We start from the raw sequence: 24342 nt of genomic DNA, 5'->3' as shown, positions 1-24342 counted from the left end.
AGTTGCCAGCATGGACACCTGAGTGGCAGGTTGTGGTTGACTCCTTTTAGAGAAGTTGTCATCATCATCTTCCCACTAAATTAGACTATATGGGATCTTACACATCTGCTAAATGTCCTCGTTGGACAGCAGCAGAATAATGCAGAGTTCCAGCAAGCAGGACTCTGATGAGCAGGACTGTTTTGTGATGGGGTGAGTGAGTGAGAGCCCCTGACCAGAGATATTCAGGCAGAGATGGAGTGACTCCTTCTCAGCACGCTTTTAGACCTGGGTTCACGCATTAGTTTCTATAACTGGATGATTTCATAAAAGGTAACCTAAATGGAAATCAATCTATGCTCATTTTACATAAAGGCTTGAAAGTTTAGATTTTTTGAACTCTAACATTTGCAACTTGATCTCACCTTTTTTTTTTTTTTTTATGGAAGATGCAGATTAACAAAAGTCATTTTTCTTTAAAGTGTCAATAATTAAAAAGTAATTTTCTAGTCCTTGTTTCCTTTAAGTTGTACTAAAAAATGTACACTTTAAAGGAAATGTTACTAAGCACCAGATTATTTGCAATTTTACACAATTTGCATACTATTTTAAGGAAGTCATGTTTACATGATAAAACCCATTTGTAGTAGTAATTTATATATAACTTAAAAGGGTCTAGGATATACTTCTAACAGATGGGCCTTATATAAACCTCAAGGAAAATTCCATTACAAAAGAAGATTTCAACAATCCTTTAAGTCAAAAAAGTTGAAAGGAGGACTCTAGACAGGCCATATTTGTGATCAAGTAATCATCTATTTGGTTCAGAAATTCCTTAGGTAAATGTATTTCTTGTCTACCCAACCCCTCCAAGTTTCTACTGATAAAACATAAAGTACATTTTAAGTATTAGGGGAAAAAACCTATCGAGTCTCAACATCGAATGCTGACTCCGTTTCTGTTTAATCTCAAGCGTATATTAAGTGAGATATTTATCTTTTTTTCAAATTACATTTGTTTGGAAAGAGATACATAAAGAATTCAGTACTTTCATATGCCATGGCCACAAATGAGCTGCCTGCATTTTACAATTAGCCTGTTGTCACAAGAACTGTTTTTTTTTTTTTTTTTTTTTTTTTATGCTAAGTATAAAAGGTCATTGTACATATTAGCAAGTGTGAAAAGAGAACTCCAAAGAAGTTCAGGTTACCCAGCACCCAGACTCAAGTTAAATACCATAATCATGCCAGCCATTGGTTACTAGTCAGTCTCTGGGTCTAGATACCAGTCTGCCAAAAGCCCAGAGAGCTGGAAAAGCAGCCACGTTTTATCATATGACTGATCCCAGGAGGCCAATTTAAAGGGAAATTGTGTGTTCTACATTAAGGAGGAACAAATATCTCTGATTTTACAAGGGTCTTTTTTTAAGAGAACAAAGAATATATATTTTGAAATTCAGTAATTTTAAAATATATATGTAAACTTCAAACGTTAACAGGAAACATGAGCTTACTGACTAACTTCAACATAAGTGAGTTACTCTTTTTGCGTCTACACAGACACAATGTTTCTTGAAAAAAATTATGAACTTCATTTTCAGTAGAATGGGTTATTATACATGTATAAATTCAATGTAAAACATCTTTTTAAAATACTAAAGTTCATGGTTGCTATCTAAGAGTGGAACTTGCTAACTCCTTTAGAAGAAACGAAGCTTTAGAACTTCCATCTGAAGGGTAGCAAGTAATAAGACTTTTAAGAAACAAACCGGCCAGGCGCGGTGGCTCACGCCTGTAATCCCAGCACTTTGGGAGGCCGAGGTGGGCAGATCACAAGGTCAGGAGATCGAGACCACGGTGAAACCCCGTCTCTACTAAAAATACAAAAAATTAGCCGGGCGCGGTTGTGGGCGCCTGTAGTCCCAGCTACTCGGGAGGCTGAGGCAGGAGAATGGCGTGAACCCGGGAGGCGGAGCTTGCAGTGAGCCGAGATCGCGCCACTGCACTCCAGCCTGGGCGACAGAGCGAGATTCCGTCTCAAAAAAAAAAAAAAAAAAAAAAAGAAACAAACCAACATTTAAAAAATATCCCTAAGGGTAATCCATTAGCTAATTAATCTTATATTTTTTTCTGAAAACATGCTACTGTACATGTAAAATATATGGAAGTCTTTATTGAATTCTCAGAAATTAATGAGGACTAACAAATCTAATGAATGAATAACTGTTGAAGAATAATGACGCAATTCCTGGAAGCCTCTGAGTTGAAACTACTCACCCAATTTCTTTGCCAATTACAACTTGATTTTGAAATCTGCTTCAGGATGAAAGAGCTACAAAGTTTACAAGACTCCCAGAAAAATGAAGATCATCTCTACCAATTAATGTTTGAAATTTTAAATTTATTCTACATTATATGATGTTCAAATAAACTTAGCGTTATCTAAGAAATATGTGTTATTCCATTCTGAATAATTTATCTTTTTATGCTAACATTTCATAATTAATTTTTCTTTCCCAAATAAAAGCATCTGGTAAAGACATTTAAATTCATCCTAAGTGTAACATTAAACTCTATCATTTGTGGAATGTACTTCAGTTCCAAGAAATCTCAATTACATTAAAAATAACAAAAATACTTTGATGTATATATACATCCAAATGTATGTGAAAAAATATTTTACTTTTCAAACTTCACCATATAATTGTAATTTCTCAGTTTCTTCTCAAGATTAAACTTGAAAAGCAAGATGAAGTTTTGTCAGGGTAATGAGTATAATTTTTAAAATATAAAGCTTATTTCACCACTCAAAGCCTCTATACATATATAAACCTTGATCCCTACTTATCTGTAATATTTCATTGACATAATTTCATATATTCTAGTTTCACAATAAAGAAAGTTCTGTACAACTTGATGCCACAACAAGCTCTGGAAAAATGCACTGAGTATGTAAATAACAATGAATGATTATGTAATATTACTTTAAAGCTCAAGCTTGTTTGTACTGTTATGGATCAGCACTAGTTACTTCTCACATTTTATAAAGTTTAACTTCTTTGATATGTCATGAAGCTGTTTGCCATCAGGACATTATTTTAGGTAGCTTACACACAGCACACACACTCTTTTGCTCCTTGGTACTTGTGACCTGGGAGACCAGGAGTCAGGCTTCCGCAGGCCTAGAGGGAGCCAGCAAACTCCAGCCACTCCCCTCACGCCACTGCACTGCCCTGCACTGCAACTCAGCTCAACCTAAGAGATCACACTCTCTAGAACCCTTGAAACATAAATATTCCCATGATCCATAATGAGGGATCAATGCCAGAGATTTTCAGCAGTCTATAAGTCATGAGTTTAACTGCTATTCAAATCAAAGTAAATTGGTTTCACATTGGCTTGACCGACCATTTACATGAATAAGTTGGACAATGTGGGATGCCTACCCAGCATCCATCCCTCCACTCCTTTTCTCTTACCCAAAGGAAGCTCTATTGGCTTCAGATACCCAATCATCCCTTCCATGTGAATCTGGGGAAGCTTAAATCATCTCCTGCTGCAAGGACAGGTCCTGATAAGTCTACGTCAAACATATTACCACCACCGCCACCCACTTTGCCATGAACCGTTTTAAAACTCAAGCTTAAGCCATGCAGCATACAAAGTATCTCTGGAGGCTATTGATGGTCCACAGTTGGAGGTGATGTTTTCTGTCTCAAGAGGTGAAAAGGAAACATGTTTCCTGAGTGACTGCTGACAGCCATCTTACAAGCACAAAGAATTTCATGGTAGGATAAAAAGTGAAACATAAAGGAGGGCGGGGTCAAGAGAAACAGAGTAACAGGGTAAAAGCCTTTATCACATCCTACCTGAGGCCCACTAGCTTGGGACTTTTTGTTGTGAAATGCTATACATTTCCTTATTGCTTAGGACAATTTATGTCAGATTTTGTGGGGTTTGCAGTCAAGGATATCCTGACACTATTTCATTTTTAACAGAAGCAGTTCTTTCAACAATGCCTCCTAATTTGAATTAAGCACATTATTAGAATTTGCCATCAGCCACTCACTCAAAATTACCCCAGAGCCATAGCCCCAGAGTTGGTTGCCCAAACTGAGTTCACTGGTGGAAAAAGTTGAGATGCTTCTGCCACTATTAGTTATGTCTCAAAATCTTACTATTCAACTTAGAGACATAATCAAAGAAGAGTAAAAATATGATTTCGTTAGCAGAATCTTCATTGAATAACAAAAAATTGCACATTTTTACAATAAAATAGACTTCTTCAGAAAGTGGGGTTCTCATTTCTCTTCTTACCTCTTTCACACTGTGGACCAGTGAATCCATAAACACAAGCACAGCGGTTGGGTCCGATACAGCGTCCACCATTCTGACACCCATTTTCACAGACAGCTGCATACAAAAACAGCAAGAAGCTCATTATACAGCCAGTCTCCAAGCACAATATAGTAGTACAGTGATGCTGCCCATAAAGGATCTTATGTTAAATTACAGTAAATTACATTAAATTAAACTGCAATTTGTGTAAATTACACAGGTTAAAGTTCACATCTTAAATTTAAGTAAATATATTTAAGTATATTCAGACAAAAGCTTACACACGTCATGTAAATCACACTGTTAAGCAAGTGTTTGGTAAAAGGTTTTTTTTTTTTTAATCAGAATCATATTCACTGGCTCTCATGCTCATTTAGTGAGAATGTAACTACTCAACCCTCAATTTCCATCTACTAACCCTATAATCTATATTTTCACTGGTAATAAATGAATAAAATATGAAGAAATGAAAGAAGAAAGAGGCTGATTGAGGTAGCACAGGAAAGGAGCAGGAGGGGAAAACGTAATAAGAAAAAATAAAAATGATATGGCAATAAAGGGAAAAAGCAAAATTCAGAGAAGAAAAGGAAGCAAAGCGGGGAAAAAAGGTAAAGCTGGAAGGGCAAAACCAAGAAAAGGGGGGAAAATGCCATCAATGTTAGCTATAAAATGCCAAAAGAAGTAACCAATGTGTAGACTATGTGCAGGTCATAGAAGAAAAGAAAGGGAAAAAAAAAAACTGTGTAAGCATAATATGTTCTTTCATATAAAATTAACTCACAATCCAAATGTTTCCAAAGTCATGCTGACAAACACGCAACACACACTCTCTTTTGCTCCTTTAGCCTTGTGACCTGGGAGATCAGAAGTTAGGGTTCCATGAGCCCAGAGGGAGCCAGTAAACTTGAACCACTCCCCTCTCCGCACTGCACTGCCCTGCACTGCAGCTCGGCTCAGTCTAAAAGATCACACTCTCTAGAATCCTTGGAACCTTAGTATTCCCGTGATCCATAATGAAGAGAACTGAATTCAAGAATCACGTCTCCTCCAGGACAAAATACTGATACTGAGAGTGTGTCTCCCAATCTACCCACCCTATTGAAACATTTGTCCTCACAAATGAGTTAGAGGATTATATTCTATGACCTGTGTCCATAAATGGAGATGAAGGACACTAATTATTCAAATTAAAGGGAAGTGGAGGGGAAAGGACTTCACATGAGGTACGTATCAAAAATGGGAAACTCAATAAGTATACTGATATCTAGTAGCACAGTAATGCTGCTATTTCCTTATCAGGTATGTTGAACCAGATAGACTGCCTATCATCTCCAGAATGCATGGAGTGATTTCTGTTCTGCTAATAATGGTCAGAAGACCAAAACGCACTTGGAAATGAAAGATGATCTTGACCTTAAAGAGTCACTGTGCCAATGGCCTCAGAGGCATTTGTTGATAGTTACACTTCAATTAAAGGCATGATTCTGTGTGTCACTGCACGAGTACAGCTCCCTAGGAACCACACCTTTCTGCTTCTTCACCTGTCTCCAGCTGAGTCCTATACAGCACTTCCCACCCATCACTGCCTTGAAATATGGGCAGACTTGAAATATAAGTAAATACGAAGCAGAAAGGAAAAGGAAAAAAGGCCACAAGGAACATGAAAAAAATAAAGATGGATGGGAAGGTGGGAAAAAACAAAACCCATCAGAGCATTCTGTGCAGTAATTCCATAGAAACAATTGTCAGGATTTGAAGATTTCTACATGCACGTGTATGTTCATTGCAGCACTATTCACAATAGCAAAGACATGGAATCAACCCAAATGCCCATCAATGATACACTGGATAAAGAAAATGTGGCACATATACACCATGGAATACTATGCAGCCAAAAAAAGGAACAAGATAATGTCCTTGCAGGGACATGGATGGAGGTGGAAGCCATTATCCTCAGCAAACTAACACAGGAACAGAAAACCAAACATCGCATGTTCTCATTTATAAGCGGGAGCTGAACGATGAGAACACATGGACACTGGGAGAGGAACAACACACACTGGGGCCTGTCTAGGGAGTGCAGGGGGAGGGAGAGCTTCAGGATAAATAGCTAATGCATGCAGGGCTTAATACTTAGGTGATGGGCTGACAGGTGCAACAAACTACCATGGCACACGTTTACCTATGCAACAAACCTGCATGTCCTGCACATGTATCCCAGAAATTAAAACACAATTAAATTTTTTAAAAAGAAAGATTTAAAAAATCAATTGTTAAAAACATTCACTGCAAAATACTAAGTCCAAAGTAATATGATCAATTAAAATGTGTGGAATTTTCTTTAAATGCTATTGAGCTGTAGGAAATTTAAATTACAGTCACTTTTCCACATGTGTTCTCTCATCACTCATCACAATGCCAGCCTTTGGGGAAGAGCCATACACACTAACTGTAACACTCAGAACACAACCTCCGGTAAATGGAGGAAGGGCTTCTCCAAGGGTTTTCCAAAATAGAGTTTCCAATTCCCAGGCAGAACAAGGCTGGATGAACCTTGAGCTTCTCCTGGAAAGAGCTGGCCCATTACCAATTAAACCTAATCTAATCTGTCTAGGTTAGATTATCAATGCCTCCCTTTTCACTAAAGATTTTTGGAGGTTTGCAAATTATAGTTATTGTTTATAAAAAATATTTATCTTAACTTGTAATATGGGTTTCTTGTTACTTTTAATGAATCAATAAATATTTTAAATTTCTCAATTTTAATTTCTAACGTTATAAATATTGATGGAACTCATATAAACAAAAGACATTTGAGGACCTCAACAATTTTTAAAAATGTAAAGAGATCCTATGAACAAAAAGATCAAGGGCCACTGATATAACCATTTGCTTGTATTTCTCTCATGTGAGAGTGGGCTCCCCCAGGACAAGGACCAGATCTGTTTGCCTTTGAATCCCCGTCACCTACTGTGGTATCTGATAGACTGCACAAACTCAGCAAACTCTCACACGTCAACATTTCACAGCATTTTTTCAAGTACTTCGTGAGGCAGAATGGTGCAGTGAACAGATAATGAGCTCTGCTGTCCCCAGCACCCACTCACCACACCATCTCTCTGATTGTTAGCTTCCTGGTCTGCAAAAAGAGACTTAACAGTTCCTCCCCTACAGACATTTGAGGACTAAATAAAATAGCATATGAGACAAAGTGCACAGTGGCTGCACGCTGAAGGTATTCTACATTCTTAATTCCCTTCTCTTTTAACTACAGAACATTTGTACAAAAATGTTCTGTAAGACAAGATGTCTGCAGCAGCCGAAGTTTACATTAAAGAGCAACAGCAAAAGAGAAGCAGGAAATACAGATAAAAGTAGAAGAAAAAACTAAAAATGGTGAATTTCCTTTTTTCAAATAAATTATGATGAAAAGTATTTTACAAAATAACATTTTTTGTAACACAAAAGAATGGAAACAGCAACTTACATTTCAACTGGAGTCAGGAAAAAAATTTGAAAATGCCTAAATTTCCACCACAGAAGGAACGCTGACCACTCAGGAAGAAAACTATGCTTACACCTAGCATGACAGTGGCGTGAAAGGCAAGAGAGCAAAAGACGTACTGCAGATAGAAATATGAGCTGGTTTCTCAGCTGCCCTCCAAAATCTTAGAAGGGGAAAACACACTATTTTCCCCGTGTGGGTTGATTGCATAGTGTAGAAGCTCAGATATTTAGAGAACATTTTTATTCAACAGATATTTACTGAGCACTTACTTTGTGCTAGGTAACATGTCAGACACACGTTTTTATTAGACTACCTTACAACTCAGCAGAGATGCAGACACTTGGGCATAAGTCAAGTCTGAAATTATGATTGTAATTTCTGCACAAATGTGTAAGAAAAATAGCATTCTAAACCAAGTTAAAACATTAACAAGAGGAAAGAAACAAAAGCCTATTGTCTGACATAGGAAGGTATAAATCTTTACTATCGGTGCTGCCTTCTTCCTTTGTTTTCTGGGATACCACACTCTCTCAGTTTTCATTCCATCCTCATGTCCATTCTTTCTCACTCTTCTTTGCTGGCTTCTTTTCCTCTTCTCCATCTCACAATGTTGGACTGAATCGGGTCTCTGTTTTCAACTCTCTTCTTTAGCTACAACAACTTCCTAACGATCTTTATCTAGGCTTATGATTAAAATATTATCTATATAATAATTCAGTCTATACACTCCCAAATCTGTATCTCTATGTCCAGCCTCTCTCCGAAGATCAGAGTTCATAGATCTTTGCACTTATAAGTCTGACAGATTTCTCAATCTAATGAATCCAGAACAAAACTCTTGCCCTCAGCCCACCACTCCTTACCCAACCCACTCCCTATACAATCTTTCCCATATCTGGAAATGACATCGCTATTAATCCAGGAGTTCCACCAAAACCCTCTCCTTGTTACTTTTGATCTTTACTTTTTCTATGTTTTTTAATCCACCACATTTGGTCCATCAGAGTATACCTCCAAAATACAAGCTCAATCCAACCACTTACCACATCTTCAATAACTACAGCTGCAGCATCGTTCACTAGCACCGCTGTGGGAGCCTCCTACCTGGCCCTTTGCTTTTCTCTGTTATAATCCAGGCTCAACACAGCAGACAGGGTGATTTTTTTTTTTTTTTTAATGTCAACCAGATCACAGAACACCACTGCTCAAAATGGTCCAGTGTCTTCCCATAATATTTAGGCTATAGTCCAAATTTTGTTCCTTGGCCTACAAGGCCCTACACCTCCCTCTCCAAACTCAATTCTTACCATTTTCCCTTTCCCCACTTTACTCCAAGGACATGGATCTTACTGTTTCCAAAACACATGGAGTCTGTTCCCACTACAGGTCCTTTAAATTTACTTTTCCCTTGTCCAGAACAATTTTCCCATGGATTTAAAAGCACAGACTCGGGTCTGTGTTTCAATGTCACCTTCTCAGAGATCCCTGATGTAAAATAGCAGACAACTGCTAATCCTGACCCAGACTCTCTTCCCCCTTACCCTGCTTTGTTCTTCTCCTAAAACTTCTCACTACCTAAATGTGGATTAGGTATTTACCTTTTTAGTATTAACTGTCATTTCTACCAGAATATGCAGCCAGGGTATCATCTTACCTGTTCACAGTAGTTACTCAATCAACACTGCTGAATGAAATGGATGAAATGGAAGAATGCTTTCTAAGAAGTGCTGTCTGTTTCCAGGAAAGCAGCTAAGCAGTCTAAATGTGTCATAATGTTCATTTTAGCAAGTATCCTATTTCCAAGACTCTTCTGGATTCATAAATTGAAAAATGTTCCATCTGCTTCTTTGCTTTCAGTACTGTAACACTCTTTCCATATAAGACGACTTGGAAAACATCTTCCTTACACCATTCCTTGAGCTGATAATCTATTAGTTATCATATCTTTACCTCCTTTTCTTTTTCTTTTTTTTTTTTTTTTGAGACGGAGTATCGCTCTGTCGCCCAGGCTGGAGTGCAGTGGCGCCATCTGGGCTCACTGCAAGCTCTGCCTCCCGGGTTCACGCCATTCTCCTGCCTCAGCCTCCCAAGTAGCTGGGACTACAGGCGCCCGCCACCATGCCCAGCTCATTTTTGTTGTTGTTGTTTTTTTTTTTTTTTTTTTTTTGAGACGGAGTCTTTACTCTGTCGCCCAGGCTGGAGTGCAGTGGCCGGATCTCAGCTCACTGCAAGCTCCGCCTCCCAGGTTTACGCCATTCTCCTGCCTCAGCCTCCCGAGTAGCTGGGACTACAGGCGCCCACCACCTCGCCCGGCTAGTTTTTTGTGTTTTTTTTTTTTAGTAGAGACGGGGTTTCACTGTGTTAGCCAGGATGGTCTCGATCTCCTGACCTCGTGATCCGCCCATCTCGGCCTCCCAAAGTGCTGGGATTACAGGCTTGAGCCACCGCGCCCGGCCTGTTGTTGTTATTTTTAGTAGAGATGGGGTTTCACCGACCTTTACCTTCTTAATTGCTGACAAATAAATTATGCTTGTTACACATTTTGCTTCCCCCATATGTTCTATTACCCCTGAGATAAACATCAGACAAGGAAGATGTCACCCCAAGAGAAATCTAGAGAACAAATGTTCAGTATATGCTGATTTTCTACGTTGCCTTTCCTCTGACTGGAAAATGTGGTAACATAAATATGATCTGACACAGAGGTGAAAGAACATCAAAGCATTTTAGAAGAGTAAAGTCCTTTCTATCCCCTGCCTTCCCATTCCTGTGTGAAGAACAAGAGACATACCCACTAGAGCGTGTTCTGTACAACCCTCATATATACGTACACAGGTATGCCCAAGGCACGGAGAGCAGCTAAATTCAGACTGAAGACAGCTAATTTCAGAATAGATTTGAGCAAATACTCTGAAAGATCAGTTGAGGTAAGGCAAGGCTCTTTCTGCTGTGATTCTAATTTTCATTTTTCCCTCTACAGAGCAAAAGGATGTGTTTCAACAAGGATAGATGTGTCTCTTCATTGGTAATGGAACTTTGCAAAACGGAGTTACAATCAGATCTCCTAACACTTTTCTAAGGCCTAAATATATATATCAATCTATCCTTTTATGAATACTGTGTTTGTGATAGACTTCTGTCTTTCTTTTCTGGTTATAAACAGAAGACTGTTGTAGAAAATGTAGGAAACACCTGAATGTACAAAGAAAATATGGAAGAAGTATCATTCATGGAACAAGAAACTCTGCTGCATTTATCTGTTCCACTGTTGTCCAGTTCTTTCTTGGTCTCCCCTGGCCAACCCTAGCCGACAGAAGTTAATGCATTGGTCCCCTCCTATTCTTGCCTCCTATTCACCCTCCATTTCTCAAACTTCAGTCAATCTCCTCTTGTCATACTTGAGAACCACCCACACAAGGAATCTAAAAGCTATGGCCCAAAGGCTGGATCTGGGCCACCGCTTACTTTTGTACTTCCCATGAGCTAAGAGGAATTTTGACACTTTTAAGTAGTTGAAAAATCAAAGAAATAATCCTCGGTCACAAGTGAAAATTGTATGAAATTCAAATTCCAGCATCTATAAAGTATACAATTTTGCTGAAACACACCCTAGCTCTTTCATTTACATATTATCTATGGTCACTTGTGCACTACAATGGCAGAGTTGAGTATTTACAATGGAGAAAGCAAGGTATCAAATATATACTCTCTGACCTTTACAAAACAAGTTGGCCTACCCCTGACCTTAACAGAATCTTTTTCTTTAAATGGATACTCCTATTTTACATAAAATTATTCTAAAGAAAACTTTATAGCACTTACAAATAGAAAGCTATAATCACCATAATCACCTTAACTAGAAGAAAACCTTGGAAATTACTGCAACAACCATGAGATACAACTTCACATTCATTAGCATGATTATTATTATTTAAAGAAAAAAAAGAAAATAACAAGGGTTGGCAAGCATGTACAGTGGAGCCCTTGTGCACTGCTAGTGGGAATGGAAGACAGTGCAGCTTCTGTGGAAAACAGTATGGCAGCATTTCAAAAAATTAAAAATACAATTATCATGTAATCCAGCAATTCCGCTTCTGGGTATACACCCAAAAGAACTGAAAGCAAGGGCCCAAACAGATATTTCAGCATTATTCACAATAGCCAAAAGGTGAAAGCAACTCAAATGTCCATCAAAAGATGACTGGATAAACAAAATGTCGTATATTCATATAATGAAATAGTATTTTGCCTTTAAAATGACCCATGCTAAAACACGGAAGAACCTTGAGGGCACTATGCTAAATATAATAAACCAGTCACCAAAGGACAAATGCTTCATGCTTACGCTTCTATGAAATACCTGAAGTAGTCAAATTCATAGAGACAAAAAGTAAATGATGGTTGCCAGGGGCAGGGGAGAGAGAAATGGGGGTTATTGTTTAATGGGTACAGAGTTTCAGTTTTCCAAGATGAAAAGAATTCTGGAGATGGATGGTGATTATGGTTACACAACACTGTGAATGGACTTAATGCCACTGAACTATACACTTAAAAGTGGTTAAAATGGTAAATGTTGTTAGGTATATTTTACTACAATCTAAAAAAAATTTTTATTGCAACAAAAATAAAATAATGTTAACTGAAAACAAGCTAGATATTCTTTTACACCTAAGACTTGGTTTTTCTATGTTTAAAAAAGAGACCAGCAATCCTTAAAGAAGCCTTGAAGATGAGCACGGAACCTACAGTCTAAATCAGGTAAAAATGCAAATAAAGTAAAGAGGGACTTACTATTTGTGATTCAGTTTCATAAATCACACTTCTTTAATGTCATATAAAGTGATATTACTTCAAAATATGTGAATTCCCAAAAATGTCCCACAGTTTAGAGAATACTACCCAAAATGTTCCCCAGTGATATGTCACAATCCAGAAACTACAATCCTTACACTCTTGCTAAAAGGTTATTTCTTGATTCATACAGGGCATTCTCCAGTGAAGGGACCAGCTTTGCTGGGTTACAGCTCCCTGTTTCGCAATAACATCTGAATTTTAAAAATCATTTCATCACCCTGTATCTTAGTATTAAATATATTTGAACAAAGGATAATTCATCAGATTGGCTCTCCTGTGGTTAATTTTGAGAAGTTCTAAAAAAATCATAGGTATAAAGAGGGAACTGGGGAGGGAAAGAAGAAGTAAAAAAGAGATACATCAGAGAAAACTTGCTCATTTTTTTTTTCAGGAAAGTATACATGTCTTATGGAGCCAGATAAAGGAAATCAAATAAATCACAGAAAATCTGTGAGATTGTCACATTTGCTAAAGCACTAGTTACCAGTTGTTGACTGGTTACTATTCAAGAACATCACTGCTCTAAAGCACAAAATTCTAAAAGAATTAGAAAAATTCTTACAGGATAAAAATTAGAAATTCAGTTTCAAGGTAAGGTTTACTACAGAAAATTGTTTTCTCAAAAGATCACAGGATTTATGAGACCTTAAATTATAACTTAATATGAAATATCCAGCAAATCAAATGATTTCTAATAAATAAAGTTGATTCTAATGTCCCTTACGTTGTCCACAATAAGCTCCAATATATCCTTTCTGGCACTGGCAGTGGTCATCTGCACAAGTCCCACCATTCATGCATCTCACGCTGCACTGCTGAACTGCAAAGAGCAATAACAAAAAATGTAAAAATCAGTCACCAAAATTATAGTATATGTGAGAGGTTATAAAACTATAAACTCAATTATCCAATTCAATGACAATTATATCTTACAGAAGGAAATATTATGACCCAAACATATTTTTATTCATTATTTCTTTATAAGTGCACACATGGGCATATCTGTGATAACATGTTATTCAGGATGCATTTAAAACACTTTCAATGTTAAAAAAAAATAAACAGAAGGTGACTAGCAGCATAGTTTCTGGCAAGCAGAAGGTACTTTTGTCTCCATTCAGAACGCAGGAGCTGAGTGCCCATCATTCCAGCTCAGTGCAGTACTGTCATAATGGACTTGAAGGCTATCCTCACAGAGCTTGAAATGCCGATAGGGAGCTACGGAAAACGCAGGTAAACAAATACCATGAAGTAATTATAGACTGTGATAAACTGTTTGAAGTAAACCGTTGTGAAGGAGACTAGCCTGGAGCCAAGAAGGAGCATAGATACCAGCACCAGACAAGACCACTCAAAGGAGACATTTATACTGAGATATGAAGGATGAGAATGAGCTAGATATTAAAAGTACCAAGGAGGAACTTCAGAGAGAGAAGAACCAGCAAATCAAAAGACCTTAGGATGGTAAAAGCTTTCTTCTGAAGAACAGAGAGATTCCTGTGGTTAAAAAGAGGCAGACAGGGAAGAGATCTTGGAGACCCAGGCAGAGGCCAGTCAGCTAACACACGGCATCCTTGGCCACTGAAGGGTTTTCATTATATCCCAAATGCAACAGGGAGTCATTGAAAGGATTTAAATGAGAGAGTGAAGTGATGTAATCTATATTTTTAAAAGATTACTCTAGCTGCTCTGCAGAGAATGGATTTGAAGAGGGCGAGAGTCTGGGAGAAGGATGAGGACAGCTTGCACCACATTGTAGCAGTGGAGATGGAAAGGAAAAGATAAATCTGAGATAATTATTTTCCAGTAAAGCCTACAGGACTTGTTCAAAGAGCTGACATAGAGAAAGAGAAGCAGCAGTTACTTAAGCACCGGCTGGATGGCAGAGCCATTTGCCGAGGCAGGAGGAACTGTGGTTCAAGTAGCCTGTGGTCAGCAATAAATTCAGTTTCCTTTTAGACATGCTACTAAGTTTCAATTGCTTGCTATTTCTTGAGGGGAGATGTCAAAGAAAGGGAACATATGAGTGTGGAGGTCAGTGGTGGGATCTCCAGTGTAGGTAAGTATTATGAGTTATCAACATACTGGTAGTCATTGAAAACATATATGTTAATTAGTTCACCCAGGGAGGGCAGTACTCAGTAATACTAAACCTCGAATGAAAGACTGATGAAGATACAGAAAAGAGAATAAAAGGTAATGATCAAGAAAAGGAGCACTGAGGGCCACTGGAATTATAAAAGTCAAAGGTGTTTCAAAGAAAAATGAAAAACAGCATTTCAAGAAGATAGTGATTAATAGTGCCAAAAGCTTTAGCAAGGTCCCACAGGATGATGACGGGGGCGGGGTTAGAAAAGTTCCTGATGAAATGGAAGGAACTCATTGCCCAAGGCCAAATGAATGCACAGATTCCATGCTAAATTATATACCACAAACAAAGAGTGGCCCAGAGAATGTCCCAGCTCCCAGGTAGAGGAATTAAGAAACTGAATCTTAAAATTCCTCTAGGATTGGGTTTTTTGCCAAAGGCAAATATGAGAAAACTAAGCATAGGATAATGAATATATGGGCAACAGTATCTTGTAGGCAATCAGGCGAGAGAGAGGTTCAGGTTAAGTTGGGGATGAAATGTTCTGGTTAAAGTGGTCAAGAAATCATGATGAATTTGAATGGTAGATTTTAAAAAGCTGGGGAAATGGCAGATTCAAAGAAAGTGAAATTAAGAGAGTTTTCATCAGGAGTTTCATCAGACAACAATGGCATTTGTTGTATGAATCTTGAATCTTATTCCTGAGTCAGACATACTCTATATTACCTTCTTTTAGGGAAAATTTGAAGAAATACATATTAAAAATATAATGACTTCACGCTAGTTTGAGGCAAGACTTTAAAAAGCATTTATTTAATTATTGAGCAATTAAATAAACAATCTTGCTTCTGCCTTGTTATAATGTTATCTTAAATACTAGGCTAAAAGATTAATCTTCAACCTTAAGGACCCAACAATTTTTAATTGGATCATGAATCACACAATCATAGTCCAGTTATAATTACCTTACGTAGGTGTTGGCAGTTAATACATGTGAAGCAAAATAGGTCCATATGTGTAACGTATCTGGTAAGTACTCAATAAACGTATGCTGCCTTTGAGTTCTCTTCTCCTTTCCCCTTAGATAACCCACAAAACATCTGTTAAGCAAAGGCAACAAATATAGCCTAGTGTTTGAGACTACACATTTAGGCATCAGAATACTTGGATTCAAGTCTGTGTTTCCTTGGGCCAGTTAATTAAATTATGTGTGCTTTACTCTGCTACTCTGTAAAATGGGGTATTAACAGTATCTCATAATGTTGATGTAAGGATTAACTAAAATAATAACACTTCAAACTCCCCGGCACAGAGTAAAAACCTAGTTAGGTCATAGCTATTATTCACCAAGAGTTACTTCTTCACTGAATTCTTAATCTGTTTCTGCATAGACATACAGCTCCTGCACCAGAATTAAAGCATTTTTTTCTTATTGAAAACCATCACCCACTTAAGGCGACAATTAAGTCACTGAAGATTTTTACTCTAAAGATTAATACACACCTAGTATGTGAGGAAAATAATCATGGATTTATATCCTTTTTGAGAAGGACCTTTAGCATTTACTCCAAAGCTCAAGAAAAATGCAATGAAAAGGTCACAAGTAAGAAACATACTTGATTTTGATCCACAGGTTGGTGATATTTGCCCACTGGAACACGTACACATGTTAGGACGGGAACAAAATCCATCTCCACAACTATTTCTACAAATCGCTGTAGAAAGCACAATAGGAAAATGAATGAATAACTATATAATAAACCATAGTTTACAAAACAAGAAAGCTGTATTTAAAAGTAAAAAGTCTGAAAAACTAAGATAAAATATATGATGTAAATGTCTAACTTCAGATATGCAATAAAATTACCCATTGTAGACTTGGGAATAAGTCTCATAGGTATCCTTATGATAACATGTAAACAAATGAAGCTGGTTCAAATTGCATAAATCCTTTAAGGAATCTCCACACTGTTTTCCATAGTGGCTGAAAAAGTAGAACTACCATTTGATCCAGCAATCCCACTACTGGGTATCTACCCAGAGAAAAAGAAGTCATTATTCAGAAAAGATACTTGCACATGCACGTTTATAGCAGCACAGTTCAAAATTGAAAAATCGTGGAACCAACCCAAATGCCCATCAATCAACAAGTGGATAAAGAAACTGTTACTATATATATATATATACACACACACACACACACACACATATATATGTAACTGTGAAATACATAATATATATAATGGAATACTATGCAGCCATAAAAAGGAATGAATTAACAGCATTTGTAGATACCTGGATGTGACTGGAGACTTAGTATTCTAAGTGATGTAATTCAGGAATGGAAAAGCAAACATTGTATGTTCTCACTGATATGTGGGAGCTAAGCTATGAGGACACGAAGGCATAAGAATGATACAATGGACTTTGGGGACTTGGGGGAAAGAGTGGGAGGGGGTGAGGGATAAATGACTACAAATATGGTGCAGTGTACACTGCTCAGGTGATCGATGCACCAAAATCTCACAAATCACTATTAAAGGACTTACTCGTGCAACTAAATACCACCTGTACCCCAATAACTTATGGAAAAATAGAAATAAAAATAAAGTCATATGTAAGTAAACATTACAGAATGAAAACATGGTAGAATAAAATAAAGTACAGGCTTTTAAGTTTAAAATACATACGTGTGTGTGTGTGTGTGTGTGTGTGTGTGTGTGTGTGTGTATGTATTTACTGACCTTAAAAGGTCTAAAAGAACTTTCACCAAACAGTGCAATGGATCTCACTGCATGATGGGCTTATGTATGGATTATTATTTTTACAATAAACATTTAAAGCTTTGCAATAAGGAAAAAATTTGCATAATCCTAAATCTTTAATTGTCTTATCAATACAGGTTGTCTCTTTCATTAAAGACTGGGAGTTTAAAATGCAGAATTCACCCAGAGAAAACAGTCTTGATTCTAGGTAGTTGGGAGAGTTGCAGGAACAGAGAAACCACAGCCCACTATGCAAAAGCCTTCACAGGAGACAGAGAACATGAAATTGTCTGAACCAGAGGCTCTGGTGACTTGGCCAAGCCTCAAGGGTTCCACGCACATTCCTTCTGGGCTGGTATCTGACCTACCCTGTGATCAATCTTTGGTCCCCTCAATAATTCCCTTTCTCCTTCCTACAGCCTTTCTCCTTCCATATTTTCTCCACAACCTAGCTTACTCCTGCTGCTCAGAAAAGCTTCTGTAGCATTTTTATGGTGGGGAGAGTCAAAGCCTCCTGCATCTGTGACCTCCAGTGAACAGAAAGGTATGAGGGTCATTACAGCAAAGAATGTTAGGCCCACTGACACAGTACATACCACAGATACTCCAAACTTGTAGGCAAGTACCTTCGAATGGGAAGTCTCTCCCATATTTAGAGACAGTTCATTTAGGAGCTGAGAGATTTATCTCTATAACCATAATTGAATTCTCTCTTTCAGCACAAGGGCTGTGTACTTTAATGCTCATGCCATGACTGGATATATAAAGACAAGAAGAAAATCTGGAAATGCCCTGAAACTGGCTGTAGCTAGGGAAAAGGTCCCACAACTTTCAAAGAGGTCTGGGACCCTCAACAATGTAAAGAGCATTTCCTGCAGAAGTAAACTAACTGTTTATCTTCCCCAAGATGCCTTCTGACATCCATACACTACTACCAGCGTTAGTACTTCTTATCAATGAAAATAGTGGGCTGGGTACGGTGGCTCATGTCTGTAATCCCAGCACCTTGGGAGCCCTAGGTAAATGGATCACTTGAGCCCGGAAGCTGGAGACCAGCCTGGGAAACATAGGCAGACCCCATCGCTACGAAATTCTTTTTAAAAAATTAGCCTTGCACATTGGCATGTGTCCATAGTCCCAGCTACTCAGGAGGCTGAGGTCGGAAGGTGGCTTGAGTCCGAGAGGTTAAGGCTGCAGTGAGCTGTGATCATGCCACTGCATTCCAGCCTGAGTGACAGCGAGATCCTGTCTCAAATTAATAAAAAGAAAAAGTGAATAGTGTCAAATACTGTGATTTAAGATAAAAATCGTTTAGGTAAGAATATGTTTCCTGCCATGGAGTCGACTCTTACTTCTTAAAATATACTACAGTTTCTGATCACCAGTAACTCTCCAATGACAAATGTGCATTAAAACATTATTTTATTTCAAATTTCCCTCCTCCCCCAGAAGGCCAATATTTAGTCTAGGCTTAAGAGAGGAGACTCAAAGTACCCCCACCCGGGTTCCAAACCAAATGAAGGTTTGACAGGCTGCAGACTGAGCGTTCTCAGGCAATTATCCGTCATGGATACAGGTATATGCTTTGTATCTGTGAGCCAATAAGCAGCAAGAATGCTGAGGCCCTTTAGCCCCACACAGGCCTCAGACTATGGTACACTTACTGAGTATCTCTCCCTCCCACAATTACTAGAACTATGAGACCTAGAATTGCCAGAGGGAGAGGGAGACAGGACCTAGGGGCTGAGACTTCAGTGATGCTGTGAGAAGTCACATGGCCAGGTAAAGAATACATAGCACCCAAAAGGTCTGAAGTTGAGTTGTCACTCTGCCATTGATCCACTGTGAGCTCCAGAAAAATCCACAGCCTTTCTGAGTTCAGTTTTTTCATTTGGTAGCATAACGTAAGGGAGTTATATTGGAATGCTCTGACATTTCCTCAGGTCTCAAATGTTATTAATCCAGCCAACCTCATCCCACTGTTATTATATTGATCAAAATACTATTCATTGCATAATTTCACAATAAATAAATTAATAAGCAAATTTTTTCATTGCTTCACATTCTAAGAAGATTTTTTTAAAAAAGGTGAGAAAGTCAATTCCGTGCTTTTGGAAATGAATATTTGCAAGTTTGGAAGTACTTCAGCAATTTTTCTAGGCTACAACTAAGAACAATACCAGCAAAACATAGAGACTCAAATCAAAATGCATTAGGTTTCCGGAACTTGGAGAATTATAGTTTCTTTTCAATATCTTCTCCTTATAAAGCCTGTCAAAGTCAAACATTAAAATTCTGTTGACCATTTTTTAATGGTCAAAAAATAGTCAAAAAAGTTGACCATTTTTTATTTTTCTATATTAAAAGAATGCTGAGGTACAAATGTATGAGAAAATTAATATTTGGTTTTGATTTTCTGTTTGTATTTTACTTATTTTCTTTTTTGTAAATTGTCTCAGATTATTTTGCTAAATGGTGTGATACAGATAAGTTCAGTAAATATAGTAATTTACTTAATTCATTATCATCAGGAAGGCCTGGAATTAAAATTCTTGATTTTGAGTTTATAATGGTTTCATTTCATTTATTACCTCTACATATGATCATTTTAAATGTCAGACTAAATGAACTACTGAATTGAATGCAGGCTGTTAGCGTTAAATGAGACTCATGCAATAGAATATAAAGGTATTACATTCTTCCTGTTTCATGCACTGTTTAATAATCTTAGGTACTAGAATTTTTAGATGTGCTTATAAGAAGTATTTTCATAGACACTTCTTGATACAAGTGTTATAAATGTTTCTTGTAGATATAAAGATCATTTCAAAGTTTACTCTTTTTATAGATTTCTGATACATGCAAATTCCAATGTATCTCACAAGCATCCAAATATTTCAAGTATAGGAAAATGCAGATTACAATAGTCACTGTTACCCTAATATTTTCAAAGCTGATCTTCTACCAGTGATCACTGGGCCATACATATATTTCTACTGCAAATACTCTGGAAGGCTGTGCTCTCTGGAATTCCCATTCCACAGTGATCCAATAAAATCTGACTTTACAGATTTTCAACACGTACCATGAACCAATCCCTCCTCCTCGGCTGCTCTCCAACTCAATAATGGCAATCACATTCATTACATTTAGTGAGTCAGACTTTCCGCAGTGCCTAAGTCACTCCCAGCTAGTATGGCAGGTGTGCAATGAGTGACGTTAGCTGTTTCAGGATTCTAAAAAACCATGTAAGTTTAAAGCAGCCATGGTAATGCCCTACTGGCCTGAAAGAGTAAACGCACCCTCCATTAATGCCTCACATATGACTTCTGTGTTGGAAAGAAAAGAATGCAGAACTTTTTCTTTTAAAAAATAAAGCAAAGGCTTATTATAATCAGAAGATTTGTTTAAAATATTTATAAGTCACTTTAAGTGACACAGTTGTTTCCTATTTTTGCCATTGGAGATAGTGGGATTTTAAGGTAGAAAAAATAAGAAGAAATTAGTCTTTATGACACTTGAGATTTCATCCCTTTTTAAAAAACTGCCCAGAAATTACATTACGTATCTATCTCAAACCCACAAAACCAATAAATATAGAGTCAGAAATGCCACTACATCCTTATTATCCCTTGGTTAGTGCGGCTTGCCCTTTTTCTCTGTTCACAGTTGCATAATTATTTTCTCCCTGGAGAACATGGAGGTCAAACTGAAGTCAAGACTGGATCTAAATGAACGTGCTGTCTATGATACCTGGCTCTCCTCCCAACAAGACAAATGTGGTTGTGCTACATAAACACACAGGAGAAGGCCAGTCACACTGCAAGTCACAAATTTACAGCTATGAGGCTGATAACTAATGAGCTCTCCAATTAGAACGTGGAGAATTGGTTATACACTTTGGAAACAGAATAAAATAATCAAAACTTTTAAGGTCAGAGATACAGAATTTTTCAAAGTCTAAGATTCATACGTTGGAAATCTACTGCACACTATTGAGGTTTGGGGTCTAGAAACTCTAAATTCAAATGTCTTCCAAAAAGTAAAAAAAAAAAAAAAAACAGTCAAGCCCCTCTGTAGGAGTTAAAAGTTTGTTAACTTAGGTCAACACTAAATCCGTGAGAATGCTCCTTTCCTATCTAGGTTATTGAGATAGTTGTAGTTGTTGAGATAAAACCAGAAATAAGAAAGCGGTTTTATATAAATGCCTAAGAAACCTTGATCTTCATAAGGCCTAAACCTCAAGCGGAGTTAAAAGCTTGATAATTTGCATAATAACATGTGGTCTTATCTGGATTTTTTTACGGAAAAAGTGGTTTTGAGTTATCTCGATAATTGCTCCACTCCTCTTCCAATTTGTATTAATTTTAATTATCTTTGAAACCTTTATCATTATTGCCCTTCAACAGAGTCTAGAAGTGAAGTCTCAACTGACTCAAACCGGTTGAGTCTTCCCCACTATTCAAATAGGACCGCGTCCCGATTATCGGTGCAATGTGATCACTTGATTTTAAAGGCAACTGTGCGTCCAAATGGCTGTGTGCAAGAGGTCGGCTGGAGATAGGGCCGACCTCGCTGCCCCAAGCTGCGATCCCTGCCAAGCACTCACGGACAATGCACTGGTTTCCTCCAGGGAGCGTCTTCCATCCAGGGCAGCAGTAGGAGTGGAATCTGGAGCCGCATACGTTAGGCCTGTGATGGACAAGCGCGGTCACACACAGATAGGGAGAGGGGTGCAGTAACATATAAACGGTCTTCGTAAGCAATGCCCCGAGTGAGTAGATTTCAGGACAAAAAAACAAATCAAAATTACACTTCAAATTCTTGGGGATTGGGAGGCAGACATGGAAGCAAAAGAGCGAGATGCTGGAATGCAGGAGGGGCAGAAACGTCTAAACACTGCCTTTCATCTGTCGTCCCTTGCCTGCCTTTTTAAAGGGCGAAAAGAGACATGGAAACATATAATTTGCTACTATTCTAGCTTCCAGATGCAGAGAACAAAGGGACCATTCCGTTCCAAAGAATCCTTGCCCTCCTTTCCGAATCCATTCCTCGTTGATCAACTGTTACTTTGGCCCCGACGTGTCAAGGAAAGCGCGTCGCAAGGTGGAGCGCTCGGGTTGACGATTAGAAGGTGAGCTGTGAACCCTGCACACGTCCTCAAACAAAAGGCTCACGAGCTGCGCCCGCGACGGTGGAGAGCAAGCAGGCTCCTCTGGCCCCTGCAGCAGGCGCGCCCGCCTTCCGCCCGACATTCAGAACCTGTTCCCGCACCGCGGGCTCTGCGCGGGCTCTACGCACGCTCTGCGAACCGCATCCCCGGGCCCCGTAACCATCCGCCGCCCGACTCCCGGAGAGAGGGCTTTCCGCCCGCTGAGCTACGGGTTTGGGAAGGAAAAGGGGGATGCGCTCCTGGGGGTCTTTGGCTCCTGGATGTCCTGGCGAAGGGGGCTGCAGCTCTAGGCTCCAGCAAAAGGGTCAGGGACCGAGTGGGCCAGAAAGCCGCCAAACTGAGGATTCCCCCCTCCCCCAAGCCGGAGCCTTAGGTGCGGGGCCGCTTGCCCACTTACCCTCTGAGCACGTCCTGCTGTCCGCGCCGGCGGACGCGACTGGCCACTGCGGCACCCTCCTCGCGATACTCGGGCGCCAGAAACCCGCCTTCAGAGCCTGTTGTAGCGGACCGGACCTGTTGCGGCGGCGGCTGGGGCCGGGGCGGCTTGGGCGGAGGAGGCTGAGGCTGGCCGGCCGTGCCCTGCGCCCAGAGCGCCACACAGCCCAGCCACAGGAAGTAGGGCTGGAGACACAGCCGCCGTCTTCTCCCCATCGCCGGCGCTGAAAGCGCGCGGCCGTAGACCCGCGGAGAGGGAGTGATCAAAGACAAAATCTGCGATGCTCAGAAAAAAGTCAAGGTCTAATAAGCCCTTCGTCGGCTCCCGGGACTCCCTCGGGCTCGGGCTGCCTGCTGTAGCTGGAGACCCCGACAGAGCACCGGCCCCCTGGCTGCCCGCGAAGCCAGACGCGGGGCGCCGGGTCTAGCGCAGTGGGCGGCGAGGCGCGGCGGAGGTGCAGCCCGCAGCCCTGAGCGGTACACGTTGCATAACCGGCCTAAAGCCCCGAGCGACTCCAGGACCGCCAGCGGGCGGGGGAGGAAATTACAAAAGCCCTGGCGTAAAATTTAAAAAAATGTGAACCTCAAAAGAAAAAAGGGCCTGCACGCAGAGCTCGGCGGATTCCCGTGCGCACCGGGCACGGATCTTGGAAAGCTGCAAAAGTCACCAGAAAGAAACAGGCAAGCAAACAAAAGTCGTCCCCAAAAAAGAGAAGGGTTCCCTCTGGGCTCGTTCAGAGTCCCACAGGGCAACGAAGCGCGGGCAGCGGCTGCGGAGCCGGGCGGAGGTGCGCGGGGCCGGGGCGTGGGGCCAGCAAGAGAGAGGGCGGGACGCTGGACGCTGGAGAAGATGCGGCGGTGGAGGGCGCGGCGCGGGGGTTTTAGAGGCCCGGCGGGGCGCTGGGCGGGCCGGCGGGCGGTGGCTGTCAGTGGGGGCGCGGCCGTCCACACGTGGGGCTCAACCCGGACTGAGAGGCCGGCGCAGAGTGGGCGGGGACAGAATAAGGGAGAGATCAGGGGCCGAGGAACGAGGGGAGCGAGGGTTGGGTGAGGGGAAGAGGAAGGAAGGGGGGGAGGGCGAAGGGAGGGGAGAAGACGGAGATTGGGGAGAAGGGGGGCGAGCCCGAGAGGAAGGCCAGGTTGGAAGAGGGACTTGGAAAGAGGGATTGGCGAGCCCGGGTGCGAGAGGAAATGAGCGGGGG

At 39.9% G+C, this 24342-nt stretch overlaps 1 protein-coding gene across 1 annotated transcript in view; it reads right to left on the bottom strand.

Moving 5' to 3' along the window:
* The window catches only part of LOC105467220 (fibrillin 2), a 275881-nt gene extending 251884 nt beyond the window's left edge, over positions 1-23997 (bottom strand). The window contains exons 1-5 of the mRNA XM_011716704.3: positions 23103-23997; positions 22142-22224; positions 16384-16482; positions 13403-13498; positions 4296-4391 (exon numbers count right to left, since the gene is read on the bottom strand). Of these exons, the coding sequence (XP_011715006.2) occupies positions 4296-4391; positions 13403-13498; positions 16384-16482; positions 22142-22224; positions 23103-23356 (628 nt within the window). The 5' untranslated portion in view covers positions 23357-23997. The remainder of the gene's footprint in view (positions 1-4295; positions 4392-13402; positions 13499-16383; positions 16483-22141; positions 22225-23102) is intronic.
* Between the last annotated feature and the right edge of the window lie 345 nt (positions 23998-24342).

Source organism: Macaca nemestrina, chromosome 6 (assembly GCF_043159975.1).
Source record: "Macaca nemestrina isolate mMacNem1 chromosome 6, mMacNem.hap1, whole genome shotgun sequence".
NCBI classification, from domain to species: Eukaryota; Metazoa; Chordata; class Mammalia; order Primates; family Cercopithecidae; genus Macaca; species Macaca nemestrina.
The sequence above is the reverse complement of the archived record's forward strand: the minus strand, read 5'-3'. Positions and strand labels throughout refer to the sequence as shown.